Source organism: Misgurnus anguillicaudatus, chromosome 17 (assembly GCF_027580225.2).
Source record: "Misgurnus anguillicaudatus chromosome 17, ASM2758022v2, whole genome shotgun sequence".
Classification (NCBI taxonomy): domain Eukaryota; kingdom Metazoa; phylum Chordata; class Actinopteri; order Cypriniformes; family Cobitidae; genus Misgurnus; species Misgurnus anguillicaudatus.
Window position 1 is genome coordinate 33,048,134 of NC_073353.2, and position 25,630 is coordinate 33,073,763.

The window sequence follows — 25,630 nt, forward strand, 5'->3', positions numbered from 1 at the left end:
TCAGAAGTTATAACCAAAAACATAAGTGCAACTTTGGACTGTTGGTGGCGCTAGCGGGTTAGAGATAGAGACTCCAAATTTGCTGTGGGGACACATTGGACTGTCCTCTGTCAGTGTGCCAAATTTCATAACTTTCCTATGTACGGTTCTATGGGCTGCCATAGACCGCAATGGCGGAAGAAGAACCAGAATAATAATTATTATAATAGGAAAACTAACAAATACAATAGGGGTCTTCGCCCCTTCGGGGCTTGACCCCTAAATATAGCTGCAAGCAGCAATGCCGGGGTCAAGCCAAAAAGGGCACAGAAGAAAGTAAAGTTGAATTGGATAAGCAGATTGAAGAACCTAGATAAACCTAATAATTTTAGATAAAAAAAACAAAAAAGTTATAAACAAAAATAATTTAAGTTCTTGTCTACTGCAATCGTTCTTCTGTTATTGACAATCATGGAACATTAGAGCACTGAAGGACATGTGAGTGGTGTTTGCAGTGGCAAAACATGGGTCACATCATGTTACAACAAGTTTAATAACTCAAAAGAGACCATCCCCGTGTCTCTACGATGTTTTGATGCTGAGATATAGCTTTTGCAAAAACGGTCGATAAGGTATTCTCAATGGTTGCTAGGGAGTAACTTGGCAACCACCAGTGATTATAGTCAAAGCCATGAAAGGAATAATCCTTGATGACTCATGGTTTTAGATGTGTTGTTGCAGTAGTTTTAGGCAAAAATACTATATTCTATCTCAAAACCAGTAGGTGGCGCAATGAAAAAATTGTGCATGCAACATCAGGTCATGATTGTGTTACATCTAGCTAGTTTTATGACAATACACTTTAGTTTAGTTAAGAAACAGTTGTATGACCATAAGGCTGGCTTGTTATCAAAGGTTTTGTTCAATTATAAGGCCATCTAGTGGTGCAAGCACACAATTTTTTTTGTGTTGCCTCAGAATGTGCTCATGCATCAGCGTAGCAAATCTGGTGAAAAAATATATTTTCGTTACGAAGTTACAACCATTTATGTGTAAAAAACACAAAATTTGAATGTAATTTTTCGTTTTTTGCAATTTTCGGCAATTTCTGATGAAAATTTTAATATAACGCCAATAGAACTTTTTGTTCAGAAGGTAAGGTTAGTTTCTTCCTATGGTGTTTTCGAGACGATCGGAATAACGCTCGCGGAGATATTCACGCGTGTTTTTTAAGCGCTATTTTGCTGCCCAGGGTTAACCGTAAGGCGAAATCTGGCATGTTTGGTATCGTTGGACTCGGCAACTATTCAGAACTCCAAAGAAACAAGTCCTGTGAAAATACGTCAATCGGAGCCAAAGTTATAGGTGTATAAAACATTTCTCTGGCCACTAGGTGGCGCTGCAACGAAACTGTGCATGCACCCTCGGTTCCTGATTGGCATCAGAAGAACCAAGTGTCGTGTCAATAGGCCTAAGTTTGACGAAGATACAGCCTAAAATCAGTTTTTTTGCGCTCTACGTAAAATTTGTTAAGGCGGTATACGACAACGGATTGCTGTATCGAAATTCTTTTGATAACTTTTTGCCATGCGTGTCTCAAGATGATACATACCAATTTTCGTGGCAATCGGAGAAAAGCCCTAGGACGAGTTCGAAAAAGTAGGTTTTACGAATAATTCAAAATGGCGGAACAATTTTTATGACGGAAAATAACGACATAGGGTCCAATCGAATCGTCTTGAGCCAAGGAATCAGAGGAAGTAAGAATTTTGTTTCTAGGGCTTACGGATCAGAAGTTATAAGCAAAAACATAAGTGCAACTTTGGACTGTTGGTGGCGCTAGTGGGTTAGACATAGAGACTCCAAATTTGCTGTGGGGACACATTGGACTGTCCTTTATCAGTGTGCCAAATTTCATAACTTTCCTACGTACGGTTCTATGGGCTGCCATAGACCGCAATGGCGGAAGAAGAATAACTAATAATAATAATAATTATTATAAAAAGAAAACTAACAAATACAATAGGGTTCTACGCCCCTTCGGGGCTTGACCCCTAAATATAGCTGCAAGCAGCAATACCGGGGTCAAGCCGAAAAAGGCACAGAAGGATGTAAAGGTGAGTTTGGATAAGCAGACATAAGAACCTAGGTAAACCTAATGATTTCAGATAAAGAACGCAAAAGTAAGCAACAAAAATAATCTATGTTCTTGTATACTGCAATTGTCCTTCTGTTATTGACAATCATGGAACATTAGAGCACTGAAAGACACGTGAGTGATGTTTGCAGTGGCAAAACATGGTTCACAACATGTTACAACAAGTTAAATGAGTCAAAAGAGACCATCCCCATGTCTTTACGATGTTCTGATGTAGAGAAAAAGCTCTTGCAAAAAAACGGTTGATAAGGTATTGTCATTGGTTGCTAGGGATTGAATTGGCAACCACCAATGATTATACTCCAAGCCATGGAGGAATAATCAAGGAATAATCCATGAAGACTCATGGTTTTAGATGTGTTGTTGCAGTAGTTTTATGCAAAAATAGCCATTTTCTATCTCAAAACCCCTAGGTGGCGCTATGACAAAACTGTCCATGCAACCTTAAGTCATGACTGCGTTACATCTAGCTAGTTTCATGACTATACACTTTAGTTTAGCTATAAAATAGTTGTATGATCATAGGGCTTGCTTGATATGAAAGATTTTGTTTAATTATAGGGCCACCTAGTGGTGCAGGCATACAATTTTTTTTGTGTGGCCTCAGAATGTGCTCATACATCAGTGTATCAAATTTGGTGAAAAAATATTGTTTCGTTGCGAAGTTATAAACATTTATGTGTAAAAAACACAAAATTTGAAGGTAATTTTTCGTTTTTTGCAATTTTCGGCCATTTCTGATGAAAATTTTAATATAATGCCAATAGAACTTTTTGTTCAGAAGGTAAGGTTAGTTTCTTCCTATGGTGTTTTCGAGTCGATCGGAAAAACGCTCGCGGAGATATTCACTCGTGTTTTTTAAGCGCTATTTTGCTGCCCAGGGTTAACCGTAAGGCGAATTCTGGCATGTTTGGTATCGTTGGACTCGGCAACTATTCAGAACACCAAAGAAACAAGTCCCGTGAAAATACGTCAATCGGATCCAAAGTTATAGGCCTATAAAACATTCGTCTGGCCACTAGGTGGCGCTGCAACGAAACTGTGCATGCTCCCTCAGTTCCTGACTGACATCTCAGGTACCAAGATTCGTGACCATAGGTCTAAGTTTGGCGAAGATACAGCCTAAAACCTGTTTTTTTGCACTCTAAGTAAAGTTTGTTGACGCGCTATATAACAACGCAATGGTTTATCGAAATTCTTTTAATAACTTTTTGCCGTGAGTGTCTGTAGATGTTGCATACCAATTTTCGTGGCAATCGGGCAAAAACCCTAGGACGAGTTCGCAAAAGTAGGTTTTACGAATAATTCAAAATGGCGGAAAAATTTTAATGACGGAAAATGACGTCATAGGGTCCAATCGAATCGTCTTGAGCCAGGGAATCATAGGAAACAAGAATTTTATTTCTAGGACTTAAGGATCAGAAGATATAAGCAAAAACATAAGTGCAACTTTGGACTGTTGGTGGCGCTAGCGGTTTAGAGATAGAGACTCCAAATTTGCTGTGGGGACACATTGGACTGTCCTTTATCAGTGTGCCAAATTTCATAACTTTCCTACGTACGGTTCTATGGGCTGCCATAGACCGCAATGGCGGAAGAAGAATAACTAATAATAATAATTATTATAAAAAGAAAACTAACAAATACAATAGGGGTCTTCGCCCCTTCGGGGCTTGACCCCTAAAAACTAACAATAACAATAGGGTTCTACGCCCCTTCGGGGCTTGACCCCTAATAAGAAAACTAACAATAACAATAGGGTTCTACGCCCCTTCGGGGCTTGACCCCTAATAAAATGTCAAAACTGGGGCCCCCTGGCACAATCACAGGGCCACCAGTTTGAGAACCACTGAACTAAAGGATGTTATATACATCTGAGATGGCCTAAGAGTGAGAATTTTCATTTTTGGGTGAACTACTCAGACTAATCTGCTGTTTCACAATAAAATGGTTATATTTTGAACAAAAACAAAAGCCAAAAACAACCAACAAGATCCAAGTCATGTGTTCACTGAGGCCAGAAAATAAGCAGTGCGGTCAAACACGTTCCTACATGTTCACTCAAAATACAGTATTTATTACCTGTTTGTTATCTGCTTCCTGAAGAAAAAAACTGTAAGTTTGAGGGCTTTGGCAGACGCTATATATTCACCCTGAAAACACAAGAAAAATATTATGAATAGATAATAAAATCTTCATGTAGTTTCAAAAGCTGCGGGACATAACAGTAGATGAGCAAAGCTTTGAAATCAATGCAAATGTATTTCTATAGCACTTTTCCCAATGCTGAATTGTTGGAAGAAAAATAAGGAACAAATGTCAAATTTGTAGCAATAGCCAACAATACATTGTATGGGTCAAATTAGCAATATTTTTATGGCAAAAATCAATAGGATATTAAGTAAAGATCATGTTTAATGAAGATATTTGTACATTCCCTACTGTAAATATATCAAAGATGGATTTATCATTAGTAATGTGTTGTCAATGACTTCATTTTGACAACTTTAACCTTTTAAGCGTCACCCCCCCCCCATTGAGTTAAATCTACACTATTGGAGCTTTCAAACAATATACAGTTTGTCATGATTATGCAAACATTGAAGTAAATGTAGGGGTCCTGCTGGTGGGACAGTGACATTTAGCAGAAAATAAATGTTTTGAGACACACTCTCTTCATAAATGAATCAATTACTCTCCCTACATAATTTATTTTATAAAACACTGTTGAAATGTTTATTCTGGAGGCTTAGACCTTTCCAACGAAATATAGTTTGTAGTGATAGATTAAAAATTTACATCAACAATATTAATGCAAACTTAGGTGTCCCGTATTCGGGACGGCGACGCTTAACAGTAAAGGCGGGGTGCATGATTTTTGAAAAACACTTTGGAAAAGGGAGTCGGGCCTAGTATCAAAACACACTTGTAGCCAATCAGCAGTAAGGGGCGTGTCTACCAACCAACATCTTTCATGGGTTGCGTATGTGTGTATGGGTATCTGGGGGCGGGTCTATCAAAAGAAGGTCAAGATTTTATTGGGGTAGGGGCGTGTTTAAGTGATTTCAAATATCAACATTGGCTTTTAGAGATCATGCACCCCACCTTTAAAAGGCGATTTTCTAAATATTTAATTTTTAGAAAATCGACATTTTCAAATAGTTGTATCTCGGCCAAATAAAAAAAAATTAACCCTTAAAAGGGGACAGATCATATGTTGTAATTGGGTCCCCAGTTCTTCTTTCAACCTAGAAAATGTGAAAAAGATCAACCCAGTAACTTAGTTTTGGTAAACCATTCTCTGCAAGCATGTGAAAAAAATAGGTCATTGAAATTTGGCTCTGGCCTATAACAAAACAAACAATCATAAAATACACGTCATTACAGCAAAAACATTAAATGGATAAAATCAATCCTTATTCATATACCTCAAACAGCAATTAAGTGCACGGTCATGACTCATGACTCTTCAAAACCTTTCCCTGTGTTACACAGAGCTAAGTCACATTTACACACCACATTAAAAATTCAGAAGTCATGGTGAGTAATGACTTTACCAAAACAACTAGCTATCATGTAACACGGCTACTGACGCTACAAAAATAACACCTGTGCTGTGCCACACTAATTAACCTTCAGAGGTTTAAACTGTTTACCGTACCACATCAACCAACTTACAAAGGCAATGACTACGCAGGTTGGCAACAAATTTTACCATAACAAGAGGAGTATGTTTGATGTAGTGTTTGCCTAAAGACACCTCCCGTCTACCAAACACGACCCATTTTAAATATTTCTTAACGAAATACACACACGTTTTGCTCTGGTGTAAAGACATTAAATTAAGGCAATTGTTGTCATTTATGACAGTATCTTCATTGCTTTGTAGGCTTGCACTTTATTGGGGGAAATGACAATGCAATATTTTGTTTTTTTGTGATGATATTGCAATATGAGAAATACTGAAGTGAAAGGGACATGTTTGTTAAGTATGAAATGCATACTCGAAGTGTGTCCTCTGCATTTAACCCATCCCAGGGAGTAGTGAACACACACACACCCGCTCAGGGCAGTGTGCAGCTTTCCCAGCACTCATGAGGCGTACACACCAGACGTGAATTCAATGATCTGCGCAAGTAGATAACATACAAAGTCAAAACGAATTGGCGCTGTGCGATGTGAATTAGGCAGCACGATTGCTTGGAAAACATGTGCTACTTACCTAAAATGAGTGTTCATGCAAGTTGAAAATATTTAACCGAGTGAAAAATTTGGATGACACAAAGTTAATACTACGAGTAATCTAGAGCGAGGAACGCGATGCTTCGCGTGTGTATGCTGCATCAGGGAGCATTTAGGGTTAAGGTGCCTTGCTCAAGCGCACCTCAGATGCAACCTGCCGGCCGTGAGTCTCGAACCGGCAATTCTCGGGTTACATTAACCCTTTAACTGGCGCTGCCCTTTTTGAGTGGTGGGGTGGTAAAAAAGGTGATGCACACCTTCAAATTGATATAACTCTGGTCTAACTTCTAGACAAAAAATATATAATTTTTTTGGTCTAGAAGCCTAATTTTGGTATTGTTTTATAGACACTTTAACGTTTTTGTGTCTGGAGGTGAAAATATATTTTTTATAGCAGTTTACATTTATTTGTAATAAAAATAATACTATATTGCTTTTTTTATTTAATAGATAAAATTATCAAAAAACTACTACTAATAGGTTTTAAAACATAAAAACTACATTCTTAGACCTTTCCAACAATATATAGTTTGTCGTGATAGATTAACATTTACATAAGTATGTTACAATAAGTAAAAATAAGTAAACTTGCTCATGGCACAGCGTCAGTTAACAGTATTAACCAACAGCAGAATTTTTTTATAATGGGTTTTACATGCATGGCTTTTGTGAATTTGTGCTTTATTAACACAGTTATATCTGCAACAAAGTATTCTGTCGTCAAATAATTACATAACAGTATATTTTTGTTTTACTTCCTTTGACTATATTTAACAATCTGTATTATTTATTATTTACCCTTTTATCTTAGATGTGACCTTTCTGTGAAAATCTAGCTGACTTCCTTTGACTATATTTAACAATCTGTATTATTTATTATTTACCCTTTTATCTTAGATGTGACCTTTCTGTGAAAATCTAGCTGAAGTATTTACTGTTTTCTACTTAAATCATCATAATGTAAAGAACATTTTTTGAAAATATAATCTTAATAATAATAATAATAATAATAATAATAATAAAATATATATTATATTATATTATATTATATTTTATATATTATATTATATTATAATTTCACAAAAAAATAACGCGTTAAACATTTTTAACGCATTTTAATCGCACTTAGTTTTGCACCGCGGAACATTTCTCATTGGATGAGTTTCGGCGGACCGATTATACTGGAGCACCGACTAGCGTTCATGACTTCAGACAACAACAAACCACAGTGAACATGAACGAAGAAGCTGATGAGATCGCTTTGGTTGGCCCCATGGATGGGAAATTTTTAAAATAAAAAACAAACGGATGGAAGGGTCGATAAGAGCATGTTTGTGTGTAAGCTATGCAACAAGGAATTCACATATCACCGCAGCACATCGAGCCTCAAGTATCATCTCAATGCAAAACATATAGCAGCTAGCGTGGACATTAGCCCGACTCCGAGTACAACAACTTGGTTGAACAAAAATAAACAATATTTTGTTGCTTAAGCTTATGTATTCAGTCATTATTCATGGGGTGGGTTGCACCAACAAGGATTAAATTAAGCAGAGTTTAGAGCTAATCTAGGGTTTGTTGATCCCAGTTTAATTTTAATTCGAGTTGTGTTGCACCACTTAAATTTAAACACAGATTAACAAATCTTAGATTAAATCTTTAAACTGTATTAAATCCTTCATCTGCGATTTATTTTGTCCGCCATGTTGAATTTTCCGGTGTAATTAAACAGCAACAATGTTGACGTTGTCATTCAAAGAGGAAATAAACAGTTTATGCAAGCAAAGGTTATGTAATTGTTGTATTATAAATCACCTACATACACCGGTAGGATAATCTAAAGGTCTGATTCAAATAAAAACATTTGACAATCTTTTAAAAACAATTAACAGACCAGGAAATATTGTGACAGGAAATATCGCAAAGCTCAGATATTGTGCTATAATGAACAAGATGTGTCGACGCATTTGTCATGAAGCACCACCGTGTGTCCGTACATTCACAGTCCTTCGTCTGACTGGAGCGCGCGTGACAGAGGAGAAGCACATACGAGCATCGGTAGCTGTCACCGGTGCTGTTAATAATCTTTTTGAGCCGCCAAACTCACTTTGTTGAGATTTTATAATAAACGCATCTTTAAATAGCGCCACCACGCTCGCGGTATGTGTTTCTAATAATTTAGCCAGACATTAAATTGTAAAAAAACATATTTAAACCTCCTCATATGCAAGTTTAAAGTTAATCCCTCACTGAGATTTAAAACGGAGTTTAAAGTAATGGAGCAACAGGATTAAAGATAATCTAGATTTACTGTAAGATTTAAACCTGGATCAAAATGACAGTTTAAATTTAAACCTGTTTATTTTTAAACAGGTTTAAAGTTTGGTGCAACGGAATTATTAAATAAGCTTTGATTTAAACCAGATTTAGGCCTAATCCTTGTTGGTGCAACCCACCCATGGTATACTAAAAATCCATGTGAAAAAATAACTTCTCAATGTTCTCAGATCAAATATTTATATGTGATTAAAATGTGATTAATTTCGATTAATTAATTACAAAGCCTCTAATTAACTAGATACATTTTTTTAATCGAGTCCCGGCCCTAATATATATAAAGATCCAAAACAGTGGTGAGGGAGATTCTTACCTCTCTGCCAAACGCTGTGCAGGTGGGGTTTGGACTGATATCGCCCAAAACAGCTGACAGCTCTTTGACCTCCACTTCCTGTTCTGCTGACTTGGGCAGATGAGCGGCAACCAGCTGGAAACACTCTGGACATGCAAAAAAATCAAGGCCAAAACCTCAGAAAAACTATAGTCAGTGATATGGCCTGCAACAGTTTCATGTCCTTTTACCTCATGAACTTGACATGCTATTAAATGGTACCAAGTTTAAGGGTTTTGGTGGTTTGATGAGAGCATGTTACAAAACAAGTTGTGTCTGAGCTAACCCAGCAAGCAAATTTGGGTTTAAAAGACGTCTAATAGCCATCCAAACAAAGCCCAGACATCTAGGCAAAATTGAGGCTGTCAGTGAAAATTTAAGAGGTATAACAATAGCCCAAAATTAATAAAGAAAAAAAAAACAAGCACCTTATAATCACTGTATAAGACTATATAAGATATTTTGACAAAAATGACATGCAACCAAATTCAAGTTAATTTTGGCTAGAAGTGGGTTACTCATAGCTGGTGTATATCAGGTCTATAGTAAGCCTAGACAATGAAATGACAACTACAGCTTGCTGGGCTTTGTGTGACTACCCACAGTGCATTTCCGGACCCCTCCCACAAAAATATTGTGGTGCCTTTTAATTTTTTATATAAATTAAAAAAAAATCTTTATAAAATCTTTAAGAATAGGCTTTATGCCCAGCAGCATTACTTCCTGAACTTCAGCCAGCTCCTTGTTTCCTGTCTGCCATTATTGGACAAACTGATTAATCCAGGCGTGTCCGATTATTGTTGTTGTGACTACTGAGGTCAGGCACACCTGGATTAATCAGTTTGTCCAATAATGGAAGACAGGAAACAAGGAGCTGGCTTAAGTTCAGGAAGTAGTGCAGCTGGGCATAAAGCCTATTGGGAAATAAATTTTTCCTTTTGACCCATAAAGAGGACAAAACAAGTTTATGGTCACAAAAAATTAAATGTCGGACATAGTATCATTTCTTAAAATAAAAAAAAAACACTCTAAAACTCATCTCCTCATGTCTAAGATAAGGCATGTGTCTGGTTAAAAAAACTTAAATGTGAATCAAATAAGTTTGATGCCTACTATTGAGTGCCAGCTATCAATGACTTCATTATTAGACCTAAAACCTACATACCAGCGACTGATTCTTTAGCCAAAGGGAAAAGCAGGAAAATGACTCCCTCGTGTTTCTGGGACACACACAGTGAAAACAACGGATATCCAAAGACAAACGTCTGAGAAAAAGAAGATAAAAAAACAGTAATATGAGAGGAATGAAAACATTTGTACTAGTTACTGTAACAGTAGCTTTGTCATTCAAATCACGAGTCATACCTTGATGAGAATGCCATCAAGGAAATCCCATAATTTAACAGTGCCATCTGCTGAGCAAGAGTAGACCTGCAGAAGAATAAACAAAGACAGCAAGTAAACAAACTGTTGTTCAATTACTTTTAAGACACAATAAAGAAATGGCATGATGGTTTAGATCAGGGGTCTCCAACCTTTTTGTGAGCAAGGGCAACCACAATGGATAAAACAATCTGAAGGGCTACTTTTTTTTATATAGTTTACTTAAAACCTTTTTCTTTTACTTGTTGAAATGATTTATAATTGTTAAAAATGTTAACATGCATAAAAGAAGCAATGCTAATAAAAAAATCTTAAAACTGGAGCTATTACAGAATGTGCTTTGGCGCACAGCTCACAGACTCTGTATGGGCAACCTGGTGGAGACCACTGGTTTAAATGCTTTGTAAAGGAATAAAATCCTGTTGTGTTGTTCAGTGAGCTAACTTATTACAACAATCTATGAACTATAGCCTGTAGCTTGCAATATTATTGACAAAAATTATTCTTGTTTTATTAAAAACCTGCAATTTCTAAATGCATCCATCATAGCAATAAAGAATGTTACTGTCAGAGACTAACCTTAGTGTCAATAGCTGCATTTCCATTACAAATTTTCGTAAAACTTTAGCATTATAATCTAAATATCGACAAAATTATTGGGAAATGACAGCATTATTTAACGATAATAGGCAACTAAAGAGTAGTTTTTCCTCTTGCAAAAAGTCATTTCAAACATCACCTCCACCACTGTAGGTTTACTAGTATCATATCCACCAAATAGGCATTATTTTTAACCGAAGAAAACACAAGAGTATCCAAATATTAATGCCAATACTTATAATGCCCTTATACTTAGGAGCGGCAACGTATAGGTGTTGCTCAGAGGTATTAATACATTATTTTAAATCAAACGAGATGCAGGAGTATTGGCAAGGAAGTCTTTTTTTCTCTCGAAATTGTCGGAGTAATATCTGATCAAAGTGTACTTGCTGGAACAGAAAAGATTTCCTACTAAAAAAGACCCTCTAAAACAAGACAAATCTGATTGGCTGGTTTTAGCTGTTCTTGCAGCCTGGTTTTAGCTGCTTAATCTGGTGTACCAGGATGGTTTTAGATGGGGTTTGACCATTCATTTTTTAGCTGGTCTTAGCTGCTCAAAACTGCAACAAACACAGGTTCTGTTATACCATTTTCAAAATATACATTCACAGTAACAATCTACCTTCTAGTATGATTGACTATACATACAAAAAGGCCATATAAATGTCAGTTTTGAGCTTTAGGGTTCTCTATAGTACTTTAATGATACAATCACAGCATCTCTATGATCATCCTAAACTGATCAAACATAACATAGGCTTGTCTTACATAATCATGCCTGCCCTAAACCCTGTAACATACAGATCTGACAGACCAACTTTAAATTGCATAATAACATAATAAAGACCAACGTGTCTCTCTTAAGAAAAGAGAACCCCAATTCATCTTACCATACTTTTTTTCTTGTAACTCTTGTGTTTCTTAATTTGTACATATATGTTTTTGAGTACATCACAGTCTAATGTATTATGTCTATGGTCCGAGGAGAAGCATTTAAGAGTTGAATACGACAATACAGGACTCTGATGTTCACACTAACCTGTAGGTGATTGGAAGGGTTCAATGCGATGCCGGTTACTTGTTTGGTGTGGCCCTGTAGATTATGTATCCACTCTTCTGTCCGTGTGCTGTAGACCTTTATTAAATCTCCAGATATGCACAATACAAACCTGCAAGGATGAAACAACTTTCAACAACTTTGAAACAATCTGTGGTATGCGTCATGTCTATGCTACTACACTGTACTTCCAACATAGTACCACCAACACACACTGTTAGCAGGGACCAACAGAGTCCATTATAGTTCCCATTTAAACCAAAACAATTTCCATTATAAACGTTAGATCCATTAGCATTTCAGTGATGGTTTCTACGTTTAATTTTCAAAAGAGGTTAATAAATAGGAACGTTGTTCTCTGAGGGAACAGCATTCCATTCACCACAGCACACGTTTGTTAGTGTTGACGTTTAAGTTATATAACAAAGAGAAAAACACGCATAAAAATATATTCATGAATTAACAGATACCTCGAGTCTTGGGAGATAATCGGCGGTCTCAGGTTTATTTTGCTGCCGCCGCAGCGAACCACGCGGATGTCACTATTCTCCACCATATTTTTAACTCCGAAATGTTCACATGTGGCCGCTGTGCAGTTCTGCTTCGGCTGCAGTGAAGTGACAGTCTGGAGCTTAGCGCCATCGTGCGGCCCGGAGCAGCGTCCATAGAAAAAACTGTACTCGAAAAACTAAAAAATAAAGTGCAATCTTAAATTAATACGCTCAGATATAAAAAAGCAGAGAAAAGAAAGCAGAGACTCAATACTTGTATGTTTATAATTATTGGCGTTCATAGTATCTGAAAAGGACAAAAACTTAATGAGATAACTGGATTTGGGTTTTTGACCCCCGGGCGTCCTCTAGTGGAAGTTGTTTATGCCTCATAGAAAACATACATTCTTGCATAAAACAGCCCTCAGTGTGATGTGAAATCTTGTTATATAATTAAATATTATATAATATTAATATAATATAATTAATTTTTAATGATTAATTAATTTTTGTTCACTATAAAGGAAGACTATGATTTGTTTGTACATAATAAATTAATATAACATTCAAATTGACATAACAAATTAATAAAAGTACAAATTCAACACACTAAAATGTGATAAAATACAAAATATAAATTGTTTATTCATGTAAAAATATATTTTTAGTATTGTTTATTTGCATGGACTGTCTTTCCATTTATGTCCAGTCCAGCATCATTTCTTGTGTTACGTTTACTTTACACATATAAATAAAGGTCCAAAAACAGGGACATGTCCTAGTCTGAGTACTTTTAAAGTTGGGGTCATTGGCTCAGATCTTCCTTTAACTTCTTACTACAGCCACTTCATGAATGAACATATGTGTTTATACTTGATAGAGTGCGCAACTGCTGTAAGGTCTGCAAAATACAAGCATCAAATAAACATCATCTTACACTAAAGCTGAAGCATATTATTAAAATAAAATAAAAATCTGTTTTTTAACAAAGTTACAGAATGTCCGAGGCTTGTTGTCAATAAAAATTGAAAGTAGCTAATGTCAAGTTGGGGGACTTCCCCTCGTGCTTTTCTTTTACGTTTCCTCGTTCGTCAAGTGCTCAACATTTCCTTGAAGAAGCCACCTGTTTACTGGATGTAGTAGCTGACATTCATGCTTTTGAGCTCGACCAATGAACGGAAACGGGTCATTAAAACCATTTCCAGACCTCTAGGAACATTTGATGTAAATATAATTTCATTTCAGTTCTCTAAAAGCACCGTCGCGAGGTCTATGGGCACGACGTTTGAAGTAACAGAAGATTTAATACGTGCTTATACCGAAGGCTGATCGAGCAATATTGTGTAAAGGGCATTCGAGATCGACACTTTTATATAAGACACAGGTAAGCAGCCACGTGATGGTAAATAGTGTAATATGCAAACTATTTTCTTACAAACTATTTTCTGTACCTTACCATGGTAAATATTAAAGTATAGTACAGTGTAATGCATTTTATCAGTTCACTAATACTGTAGTATATAATAACAAAGCAATGATTACAATAGTATAACATACTATGGTAGTTTTGCATGTGGACAGTGATATATTTAATTTGAAATCAATTTATGAATATTAAAATTGAATATGTCATTTTAGGTATCGATTTGTAGGTTCAATAATTAAGATAATGAAAGTTTAATGGATGTAGATAGATTCAGGAAAGGAGTTAAATATAAAGAAATATAAATAGGATCTAACTGAATTTTTCTTCCTCCTCAGTGCCACTATGAGTCAATGGAAACAAATTCAGCAACTGGATATCAAGTTTCTCGAACAGGTGGATTATTTTTATGATGATAACTTTCCTATGGAGTTGAGACAGGTGTTGGCCACCTGGATTGAAAGTCAAGACTGGTGTGTGTTTTTTTTTTACATATTTATCAGAAATAGATTTTTGAATGTTTAGATTACATTTTCAATTTTCTTTCATTTTGTAACACAACTGTCACCGCGTTCCTGTAGTTGGTAAAGCGTTGCACACATGCATTGAATACACATATTGTAGCTTGAATGCACTGTATGCACTTTGGATTAAAGTGTCTGCCAAATGCATAAATGTAGACGTATAAGGAAATGTGTTTATGTTTATATGCCTATAGGGAAACAGCTTCAAACCATGAGTCCATGGCTACGGTCCTCTTCAATAACTTCCTCATTCAGTTGGAGAGGCAATGTTCCCAGGAGCAGAACTTTCTTCACAGACACAATCTCAAACGAATATTTCATCAGATCCAGGTAAAAACACACCCAGCACGTCCCAAAACTGTTGAATTGGCGTTTAAACTGAATAATTATAATTGAAAGCCAACATAATAGTTGTATTTAGTGATGCCGTGCCGTCTTTGTGCTTTACAAAGAGAAGTTGGAGGGGAGGTGTTGTGATTGTGCATTTGTCAGTAAGGCAAAAGAAACATGAAAATTATACATTTAAGTATAAATAAATATAGGTACTTTTCAGTTCAGTGGAAAGAGTCCTAGGTTACCACTAAGGTTACCCTCCCAACCCAAAATTTACCACATTTAGTGAGAAAAGTTTTTATTTGTTACAAGTATATGCCAGACCCTTAAAATAAGGGATGCCATAGAAGAACCACTTTTGGTTCCTCAAACAACTTTTGTATTTAGTTAAATGTCCTTTAATGAAACATTTCTTTCATACCTTTTTATAATCTAAAGCCTTTTTTTGACTGCCAACAACTTTTTTTTAAACAGATGTTAAAGGTTTAGCCAAAAATGGTTCTTCTATGGCATCTTGAAGCACATTTATTTTTAAGAGTACAGGTTGCTGAAGACACCAGTTTATTAAACTGTATGAAACCATATTATTCAACTGACTTTTGAACACATTTCTTTATGCAGTGTTTTCTAATGAGTGGGTGTTGTGGGGATTTCTTAGTATGCATATCGAGCTTACGCACAAAACCAAATGTCAGGGGTTTCGCTTGGGGAAAACAAATTGCATATCTGTCTGTAGCTGGTGTTGCAATACAAATACAAAATATGATGAACACTGCACGGAGGAATAGCAAAAATGAATTTTCACACGCAGTGCTGTTGAAAAATGTATTTATTTTTGTCTTTGTTTTGTTTTGAACATACTTTCCACTTTTATCAACAATATCTGGAAATGTTGTCATCAAAGTCTGAGCAAAAAACACCTAGACAGAACACCTACATGATGTCTAGAAGATTTCCCATATTCATTCAGACGAATCTTGCATATGTGATCATTGTCACCTGTGAATTCCTCTTAGACAAGGCCTTCTTAAACTGTTTAAAACCAATGAGACTTTCTGATACACTAAATCTGTTGTTTGTACACAGGATGTTTTGCAAATGACACACTGTAATTATCTAGAGCAGTGGTTCCCAAACTTTTTCAGCGTGCGGCCCCCCTTGTGTACGGCGCATTCCTTCACAGCCCCCTAAAGAAAATTTGTGACAAAAACTGTTCTAAAACTCAACATTTTAATAAAAAAATATTAAATTATACAATTTTGGTTAGTAGCCTTATTTTTTTAGGTTTAACTACACAGAATTCATGATAAATTAATGTATTTCATAAAATGTCATAAAAGTGGGGCCCCCCTGGCACCATCTCGCGGCCCCCAGTTTGAAAACCACTGATCTAGACTAGATCAAAAAAAGATCCCTACTGAAAAGATCAGCTAAAACCAGCCAACCAGCTTCCAGCCTGGTTTTATCTGGCTAAGCCGGTGGTTTTAAAGGGGTGTTGGACACTTTTTTAGCTGGTCAGGCTGGGTGACCAGCTGACCCACCATCTTAAACCAGCTTGTTGGCTGGTCTTTGCTGGTTTAAGATGGCAGTAGCTGGTTGGTCTTCCAGCCTGGTCAAACTGGTGGGTCAGCTGGTCTCCAGCTAAAATGTGTCCAAAACCCGTATACCAGCCTGCTACACCAGCTAAAACCACACTGGGAGACCAACTAAAACCAGTACAACTAGCTCTTCCAAGGGGTGCAAATTCAAAAAATGAGTTTGGAGTGTCATGTGTGTTACTCGTGTCATGTTACATAATGTGTACCATGTGCATCACGTGTTTTGTCAAAATAAGTGCCTGCTGCACACGCGTCAAAACCGTTTATGAAAAAAGAGACGCTCGCGTTTACAAAATGCACACAAGACACTCCCTTAACACTAACCTCTGATTACGCATGAGATTTTGGGAGTATCTGGCAAATGCGAGTGTTTTTTTATCATAAACCTTTTAGACGCATCTGCAGCAGGCACTTATTTTGACAAGACACGTGATGCACATAGATTAAAGGGGGGGTTTAATGGTATTTCAAGCATTCTGACTTATTAACACAGTTATAGAGTTGTTTCCTCATGCTAAACGTAGGCAAAGTGTCAAAAATGCAGTTGGGCGTGTTTCAGAGTATTTCTGTGCCGAATGCACTTCACCAGGGTTCGTACAAGTTTCGGCTAATTTTTTTCGATTACGGTTCTAACTAACGTTTCAGGGGTTTTCGATACGTATCACTTCTTTATATGGGCTTCCGCCGGAAAACTTCCCCCGGAAAACCCCGCCCAGCCTTCAGTCAGCGGGCGACGCTAGAGCTTGCTAACAGCTTATCACGTCACTCAGCTTTGTTTAATTTCAAAAGTCAACAATGGCACAAGAAGAAGTGTGTTTTTGGATGTAAGGAGAAGACATCCAGCCTTATGGAAACAATGGATATAGTTTATTATCCGGATTAGCAGCGGAGTTTTGCGTGTGTGTTTGATGCGGTGGATTTTCAGAACCGGGTCATGACGAGTTACACGCGGTAAGTAAGACTTCTGTCATATGTTGGAAATAGTCGCGTGTATATTATATAAATGACACGAACATGTAGTGAATCATAAGTTAAAACAGTGTTGTATAGTGTTGTATGACTCGTACTCGCTCCTCCCGTGTTATAACTCCTCCTTCTTCATTTTTTCGTACGTTATCGGAAAGATTCGGTAAAGCTAATCTTTCTTTTATAAATCTGATTAAACTAAAGACTCTTCAGAGATATAAAGGATGTCATACTACTCCATAGGTACTCCAGATTAATATCAGAAATGCAGAAACAGCGTGTGTTACGTGAGCTTTAACTCAACGCGCCAAACACATATTTTGAAATGACGAACCACACACATGATGGGCATACATGTGGTTACGAACTTTGCATTGTGCGCCCTCGAAAAAAGAAGTCACCGGACGCCACTGTTGTGATGTATCTGTAATATCTCATTTTATGCCTGTATATTTTGCTTTTTGGTGCTGGTTGTTTAGATTTTAGGCTGAAAACTGTTCATTGTAGGTTAGGTTACAAAACTTTATTAATTAAAATTAAAACCTAAAGAATTCTTTAGATCAAATGAATGGGAAATATCTAGAGAGTGAAATATCTAGTGTTTCAAATTGTTTGAATAATGTGGCAGTGAGATATTCGTTCACAATCTAGAAATTCTCAGAGTACCTCTTGGTTATTTAGACAGACCCCCAAATTTCTACATTTTTCCCACAATCTAAAAAATGCTGGTTATTTTCAACTCAGCGTTGGGTCAAAAATGGACGAGCCCAGAAAACGTTTATATTTGACCCAACAATGGGTTAAACAACCAATCATTTTGGGTTAAAACAACCCAGCATAGGTTAAATTAAAAGGCAGGAGGTTGAGTGCAGTGTAACATTGGGGGTGATAAACCTCTTTAACTTTATGCATGCTTTTAAGGGATAGTTCACCCAAAAATGAAAATTCTGTCATCATTTATTATACTTTCTTTGTTCTGATGAACACAAAGGAAGATATTTTGAGAAATGTTTGTAACCAAATCATTTTGTGGACCCTATGTACTTCCATAGTATTCTTTTTTCCTACTATGATGAATGATGACAGATTTTTCATTTTTGGGTGAACTATCCCTTTAATCACACCAACAGTTTTAACTTACACTTACCCACATTGCATCATTCCTTGCAATGCCACATTCCTGGTAAAGCATGATTCCTGTAACTGTGACGAGATTGAAACACGCGATCAAATTTCTGAAGAACTTCGGCCACAAGTTATACATTGAGGGTTTGCTGATCTTAAAAATGTCTGTGCAATGCTACATATCTGCTGACACAAAGGAAATGCATATATTTCACTTTGTTTGTGGTGAGCATATTTGTTATGAAGTGTTATACTTAATGTACTCAACATCACACAACTGTATTCTGTTGCATTGAATGTCAGCATGCATCGCAGTACAACTCACCCTGACTCATGTAGCCGCACAGTATGGGCATTCACGCAGTTAACCATTTCTCATTAAATCACGTTTACAGGGGAAATACAAGGCAAATCCCCTCCACATGGCTGCTGTTATCTGTAACTGCCTAAGGGAGGAGAGACGCATATTATCAACAGCCAGCATGCAGGAACAGGTAATGCAAAACGTGACAAAAAACTTGCAGAAACCACATATGTAACTGTCCCACCATGTTGTTAACCAGGCTTTAAAGTTTTGCAAAGACCCTTCATGACATTTTGCCAGTGTGGTCTACACCACTAGTGAAAGTTCTTCTGTTTAGTATTTCTGTAATTTAACACAATTTTTTTAAGCAAGTTATATTAAGAATTAAAAAATAATTTAAGGACGACAAACACTTGAGCGTGCATAGACTCATGCAAGATTGTTTGGTCTTTTGTACAAAGCAGTTCACTTGATCAGTGTCACACAAAGATCAAAGATTGATTGTTTTGGTGACCTAAAACTTAACTAGTGTACAATTGCATCTGTTTTTTATTCGTATTATGTCATAATGTTTATTTGTTTTATTATTAATGCATCTTATATATTTAGATTTAAATTAGATTTTTTGACTCTCGGATGGTTCAGTATGGCCTCTTATTCTAATACTTTCAACTTCTTTCCTTTATTTCTTTCATGACAGGGTCCTCTGGAGAAGTCGATGCAAAGCTCAGCGGTTCTAGAAAAGCAGAAAGTCCTTGACAACAAAGTTGCAGTGATAAAAAGCAGCGTTCAGGTAAGTTATGTCTAGTATTGGTTCATTACAGCCATACATAGATTTACATACACTACTGCTCAACAGTTAAAGGTGCAATGTGTAACTTTTAGAAGGATCCCTTAACAGAAATGCAATATAATATACATAACTATATTATGAAGGGTGTATAAAGACACTATAAAATGAACTGCATTGTTTTTATTAGCTTAGAATGAGCCGTTTTTTATCTTCATGGAAGTTGCCGTCATGTTTCTACAGTAGCTCTAAATGGACAAACTGTACTATAGAGCAGTGGTTCCCAAACTTTTTCAGCGTGCGGCCCCCCTTGTGTATGGTGCATTCCTTCGCGGCCCCCCAAAGAAAATTTGTGACAAAATGTTCTAAACTCAACATTTTACTAAAACACATATTAAAGGTATAGCGGAAGATTTTCCCGAATTATTTAAAAGAACCGCCCCTCCATATTTTTTAAAAAATGCACACGAAACTCTCTACCTCCTCCCGAGAGGGAACGCCTGTTAAACGCGTGCACGAGACAGAGAGAGAGAGAGAGAGAGAGAGCATGCAGGAGCCTAGTTCTTCTATTCGCTCTGTTTACAAGTTGCTGTCGGCATGTTTACCGTGTCTGTGCGGTTCGTGACTCGTGCCAGGGCTAGCATCGCTAATCATAACTTACATCAACTTTACTAGCAGTGTTTTAAATGGATTTCTCCAAATAGCATGACAAAATGTACCTTTCCTGTAGAAACTTCGCGTGGGAAGCCCAACCTGTCCTTTTAGCTCACACCAGCAGCCAGCGTGTGAAATAGTCTCCCATAAACAGTCTGGTCTTGTTTCTTTCTTTATACGGTAGTCCTTTCTCTTCTTGTCATATAATTCGTAGACACTTTTTCTCTTGCGACCCTCAGACATTTTGAAAAAAAAAACACAGCGAGAACGCGAGCTTCAATGAATGGTTGAAACCGTAGCACAACACACATACACGTGAAAGTGCGCATGTGCAGAAAGCGAACCGAGAGGCGAGCACGTACGACGGTTATACGTCAACATATAATCAGAATGATTGACATCTGGGATGACCAATAACAGAGGTGATCCACCCGGAAAACGAAAATCTTCCGCTATACCTTTAATTATACAAAAAAAGTAGTGCTTTTGGTTAGTAGCCTTATTTTTTTATGTTTAATTACACAGAATTCATGATTAATTAATGTATTTTATAAAATGTCATAAAACTGGGGCCCCCCTGGCACCATCTCGCGGCCCCCCTGGGGGCCCCGCCCCCCAGTTTGAAAACCCCTGCTATAGAGTAGAGCTGTGACGATGCATCGCATTTCCCATTATAAAAACCTGTCTGAAATTGATTCTGAATCGCAAGATCGATTCTGTGTTTCATGCATAGCTTGTGCATGTACTACGCGTCTTTGATCAGCAGGAAGTCCTTATCAATTTAAAATCATTACGAGTCGGAGTCGTTTACAACGTGCCTTTAAAAAAGCAACACTTGTCAAACACAATCATTCAAAATATTCTTTATTATCATGAAAATACCTGAAACAATCTGTAGAACAGAGTTATTAATATGTCTCTAGACATTTCCTGGAATAGTTTTTGTAATGCTACTTCTTCTGTGGGACAAATGGAGTTTCTGCACGAAAGCGCCCTCTGGCTTTTGGAATGGATGTGATGGCATTTTACCGTAATTCATTAAAATACATTCATTGAGAAAACGCGCATTTGAACGATTATTTGTCCGGCCTTACTATAAAGCGCGTTTTGTAACTACATTGTCTCGATGACGTGTTTGTCATATGGTGGCTACCATAGCTTCACCATGCGTTTCGAAAGGAAGAGGTGAGCTGTGAACTGAGCCGCTAGATGGCGTTAAAAGTCCCACATTGCACCTTTAAGATTTGCTGTGTGTGCTAGTGCAAACGGCTCTTTTGCCATTAAAAAACTAGGGGTTACTAAAGACACCCATTGGAAAATTTGTGCTGAAAAGGCTGCTGACCTTATTGCATATGCATTTGTTGGAATTTCCCTTTTAGATGCAAAATGTATAGGAGTATTTAAATGATTCACGCAACATGATTTACTAAGGTTTGGCTCATCAGTTTACTGGCATTTGCGCTATTATATAACGCCCAAATACCATGTATTAAATTGCGTTGGTCAAATGGAAATTAGATTTTGAACCTGTGCTCTTTAATGTGCGCCTTTGTCAGTAAAATTTCACATTAGCATTAGAATGTCTGATATTTGCAGAAAATATATAATTGTGCCATCAAATAATTTATTATCAACCTATAAAATAAAAAAGTTGACTAGAACCACATAATAAAGAAAATCAGAAAAGCATCCCAAGCTGACATCTTAAAGGTTAAAGGCCAAGAGTACATTTTGCATATATTTTGTACTTTATATACTTTGTATAAATACTACAAATATAACATAGTTTTGATTTATTTTTGATTTTTTACATAATTCCCAGCTACATTTTTGTTATTTTTCATAGTTGAAATGAGTTATTTTTGCTGTCGTTCAGATGCTGGATCAGGCAGTGAAATATCTTGAGGACATGCAGGATGATTTTGATTTTCGCTACAAAACGCTCCAGCTTCGAGGTGGGTTTAAAATTTGGCCGTTTGTCTGAATGCGTTTAGAAATGTAGTCTTTTACCCTACATTTTTATGGTATGTCTATGAGATACAGCATAGGAACAGTTGGTATGCAAAGTTGTATATAAATATATCTCTCTGAAATACTTTAGATACTGCTGAGAGGAACTCTTTGACTATGAAACAAGAAGTCACTACACTTCAAGAGATACTGAACCGTCTGGATTTTAAACGAAAAGTATGTTTCTATAGTACCATCACACCCTCGACTTTCTGTTTTGATAGTTACAGACAGTCACTGTTTTATGATTCAATTTAGTAACCCTTGCTGTCTTTAGTTGAATGTTTAAATTAAATATGGATGGTGTTTTGCTTTTTGTGAGGTACTCTCTAGTGACATCCTGCCTCAGCTAAAAATATCATGGGTGTTGTTCACACGTATATGGTTTATTTTTTTGGTTATGTTATGCCACGTGAGTGCTGTTGTTGTTGATCGGTTACTATTATCATGCCTTTTTGACCTGTCTTTGCAGGAGATTTTGTCAAAGATCGCAGATGTTATAAAGGAAATCGATGGCCTGATTTCCTCACAGCTCAACCCTGAACTAAAGGACTGGAAACGGAGGCAACAGATTACCTGCATCGGAGGTCCGGTTCTGATAGGACTGGACCAGCTTCAGAACTGGTATCACTTTTTAATAATAATAAAAATAATAATGATATAAACTATAATCATTTTAGTATGATTTCTGGCTGGTTGCTATGCTGTTCTGTTGCCACATAGCAGCTTGTGTCTCTTGAGTTGTGGCTAGAAGGGATATAGCAACAGCCTAAATCTTGTGAAATCTTGATGGATGGGTGCTGTTTTATACTAATACTTCCACTAAACCCAACATTTCATGGGATTTAGGCTGTAGCTGTATCTAATCTAGCCAGAAACGCTGTATTATTCTAATCCTACCCCAAACCTAACCCCAAACCCAACATCTTGCGAGATTGCTGTGGTAAGATTGTTGCTAGGGTGTTGTAACAAGATTGGGGACTGCTATTACTATGAATAGGGGACAATACCTAACCCCAAACCCAGTGCTGGGCAAGCTACTTGGAAAATGTAGTGAGCTAAGCTACCAGTTACTTCACATTAAATGAAGCTTCACTACACTGAAGCTACCCCCCTGGGAAATGTAGCAAGCTAAGCTACATCAATAGTAGCTTGCTACATCCAAGCTACTTTTTTATTTTTAACCAGTTTTTATTATGTAATTATTTATTCAGTTTCAATTTATCATTTTGGTAATTTTAGGCAATACAAGCATAATATAGGCCTAGGTACTTCACATTTTGGGGCTGTTTGCTGGACTTATCCTACTCCCAGAAGAAAATGCATGTTTGAGCTGTCTTTATTCAAAAACCCCTGGCCCTGACATATCTTAACACAAGGGTCTCCAACGTGGGCCCGCAGGCAGCAGGTAGCCTGCACAGAGTCTGTGAGGTGCCCGCCAAAGCACATTCTATTAATAGTTTCAATTGTAATATTTATTACATGTTTTTATATTAGCTTTGCTTGGTGACATAACCCAGTCAGAGGTAGAGCACGAGTCTTCACAGAATGCGAGTGGTAATGTTTTGTATGAATGAAGGCTGCACAACTCGAAAATACGGAACAAACAACGTCCTGTGTCGATTCAAATGACGCGCTTATTCTCAAATTCAGGACGACTTCAGAAATGTTTGGAAAATTGTAGCTTGTGTGGAAGCTACCTCACTACTTGGTCAAAAAAAAGAGCTTATAGCTACTGAAAAGCTATTTGATTTAGAAAGCAGCTAAGCTACCGCCAAGCTACTGAAAAATGTAGTTAAACTACTAGCTTCGCTACTTGTAGTGAAGCTACTGCCCGGCACTGCCCAAACCCAACATCTTGGGAGATTTAGGCCATAGCTGTATCCCATCTAGCTAAAATTGTTTCCTTGCTGTGGTAAGATTGTTGCTTGGGTGTTGGACATTGTAGCAAAGATATTGGATATAACAAGATTGGGCACTGCTATTACTATGAATAGGAGACAATACCCAACCCCAAACCCAACATCTTGGGAGATTTAGGCCATAGCTGTATCCCATCTAGCCAAAACTGTTTCCTTGCTGTGGTAAGATTTTTTGCTAGGGTGTTGTACGTTGTAGTAAAGATATTGGATATAACAAGATTGGGCACTGCTATTACTATGAATAGGAGACAATACATAACTCCAAACCCAACATCTTGCGACATTTAGGCCATAGCTGTATCCCATCTAGCCAAAACTGTTTCCTTGCTGTGGTAAGATTGTTGCTAGGGTGTTGCACAGTGTAGTAAAGATATTGGATATAACAAGATTGGGCATTGCTATTACTATGAACAGGGGACAATACTTAACCCCAAACCCAACATCTTGGGCGATTTAGGCCATAGCTGTATCCCATCTAGCCAAAATTGTTTCCTTGCTGTGGTAAGATTGTTGCTTGGGTGTTGGACGTTGTAGCAAAGATATTGGATTTAACAAGATTGGGCACTGCTATTACTATGAATAGGAGACAATACCTAACCCCACAACCAACATCTTGCGACATTTAGGCCATAGCTGTATCCCATCTAGCCAAAACTGTTTCCTTGCTGTGGTAAGATTGTTGCTAGGGTGTTGTACAGTGTAGTAAAGATATTGGATATAATAAGATTGGGCATTGCTATTACTATGAACAGGGGACAATACTTAACCCCAAACCCAACAAATTGAGAGATTTAGGCCATAGCTGTATCCCATCTAGCCAAAACTGTTTCCTTGTTGTGGTAAGATTGTTGCTAGGGTGTTGTATTTTGTAGTAAAGATATTGGATATAACAAGATTGGGCACTGCTATTACTATGAATAGGAGACAATACCTAACCCCACACCCAACATCTTGCGACATTTAGGCCATAGCTGTATCCCATCTAGCCAAAACTGTTTCCTTGCTGTGGTAAGATTGTTGCTAGGGTGTTGTATTTTGTAGTAAAGATATTGGATATAACAAGATTGGGCACTGCTATTACTATGAATAGGAGACAATACCTAACCCCACACCCAACATCTTGCGACATTTAGGCCATAGCTGTATCCCATCTAGCCAAAACTGTTTCCTTGCTGTGGTAAGATTGTTGCTAGGGTGTTGTATTTTGTAGTAAAGATATTGGATATAACAAGATTGGGCACTGCTATTACTATGAATAGGAGACAATACCTAACCCCACACCCAACATCTTGCGACATTTAGGCCATAGCTGTATCCCATCTAGCCAAAACTGTTTCCTTGCTGTGGTAAGATTGTTGCTAGGGTGTTGTATTTTGTAGTAAAGATATTGGATATAACAAGAT

General features: G+C 37.1%; 2 protein-coding genes across 2 annotated transcripts in view; one reads left to right on the forward strand and one right to left on the reverse strand.

Annotated features, from left to right (window-relative positions):
• Positions 1-12,714, reverse strand: part of wdr75 (WD repeat domain 75) — a 53,954-nt gene extending 41,240 nt beyond the window's left edge. Inside the window, exons 1-6 of the mRNA XM_073854638.1 lie at positions 12,558-12,714; positions 12,070-12,199; positions 10,413-10,478; positions 10,213-10,312; positions 9,030-9,154; positions 4,220-4,290 (exon numbers count right to left, since the gene is read on the reverse strand). Of these exons, the coding sequence (XP_073710739.1) occupies positions 4,220-4,290; positions 9,030-9,154; positions 10,213-10,312; positions 10,413-10,478; positions 12,070-12,199; positions 12,558-12,643 (578 nt within the window). The 5' untranslated portion in view covers positions 12,644-12,714. The remainder of the gene's footprint in view (positions 1-4,219; positions 4,291-9,029; positions 9,155-10,212; positions 10,313-10,412; positions 10,479-12,069; positions 12,200-12,557) is intronic.
• Positions 12,715-13,679: 965 nt separating this feature from the next.
• The window catches only part of stat4 (signal transducer and activator of transcription 4), a 46,594-nt gene continuing 34,643 nt past the window's right edge, over positions 13,680-25,630 (forward strand). The window contains exons 1-8 of the mRNA XM_073854794.1: positions 13,680-13,962; positions 14,340-14,474; positions 14,720-14,855; positions 18,943-19,041; positions 19,552-19,644; positions 22,172-22,250; positions 22,397-22,482; positions 22,778-22,929. Coding sequence (XP_073710895.1) covers positions 14,347-14,474; positions 14,720-14,855; positions 18,943-19,041; positions 19,552-19,644; positions 22,172-22,250; positions 22,397-22,482; positions 22,778-22,929 — 773 coding nt within the window. The 5' untranslated portion in view covers positions 13,680-13,962; positions 14,340-14,346. The remainder of the gene's footprint in view (positions 13,963-14,339; positions 14,475-14,719; positions 14,856-18,942; positions 19,042-19,551; positions 19,645-22,171; positions 22,251-22,396; positions 22,483-22,777; positions 22,930-25,630) is intronic.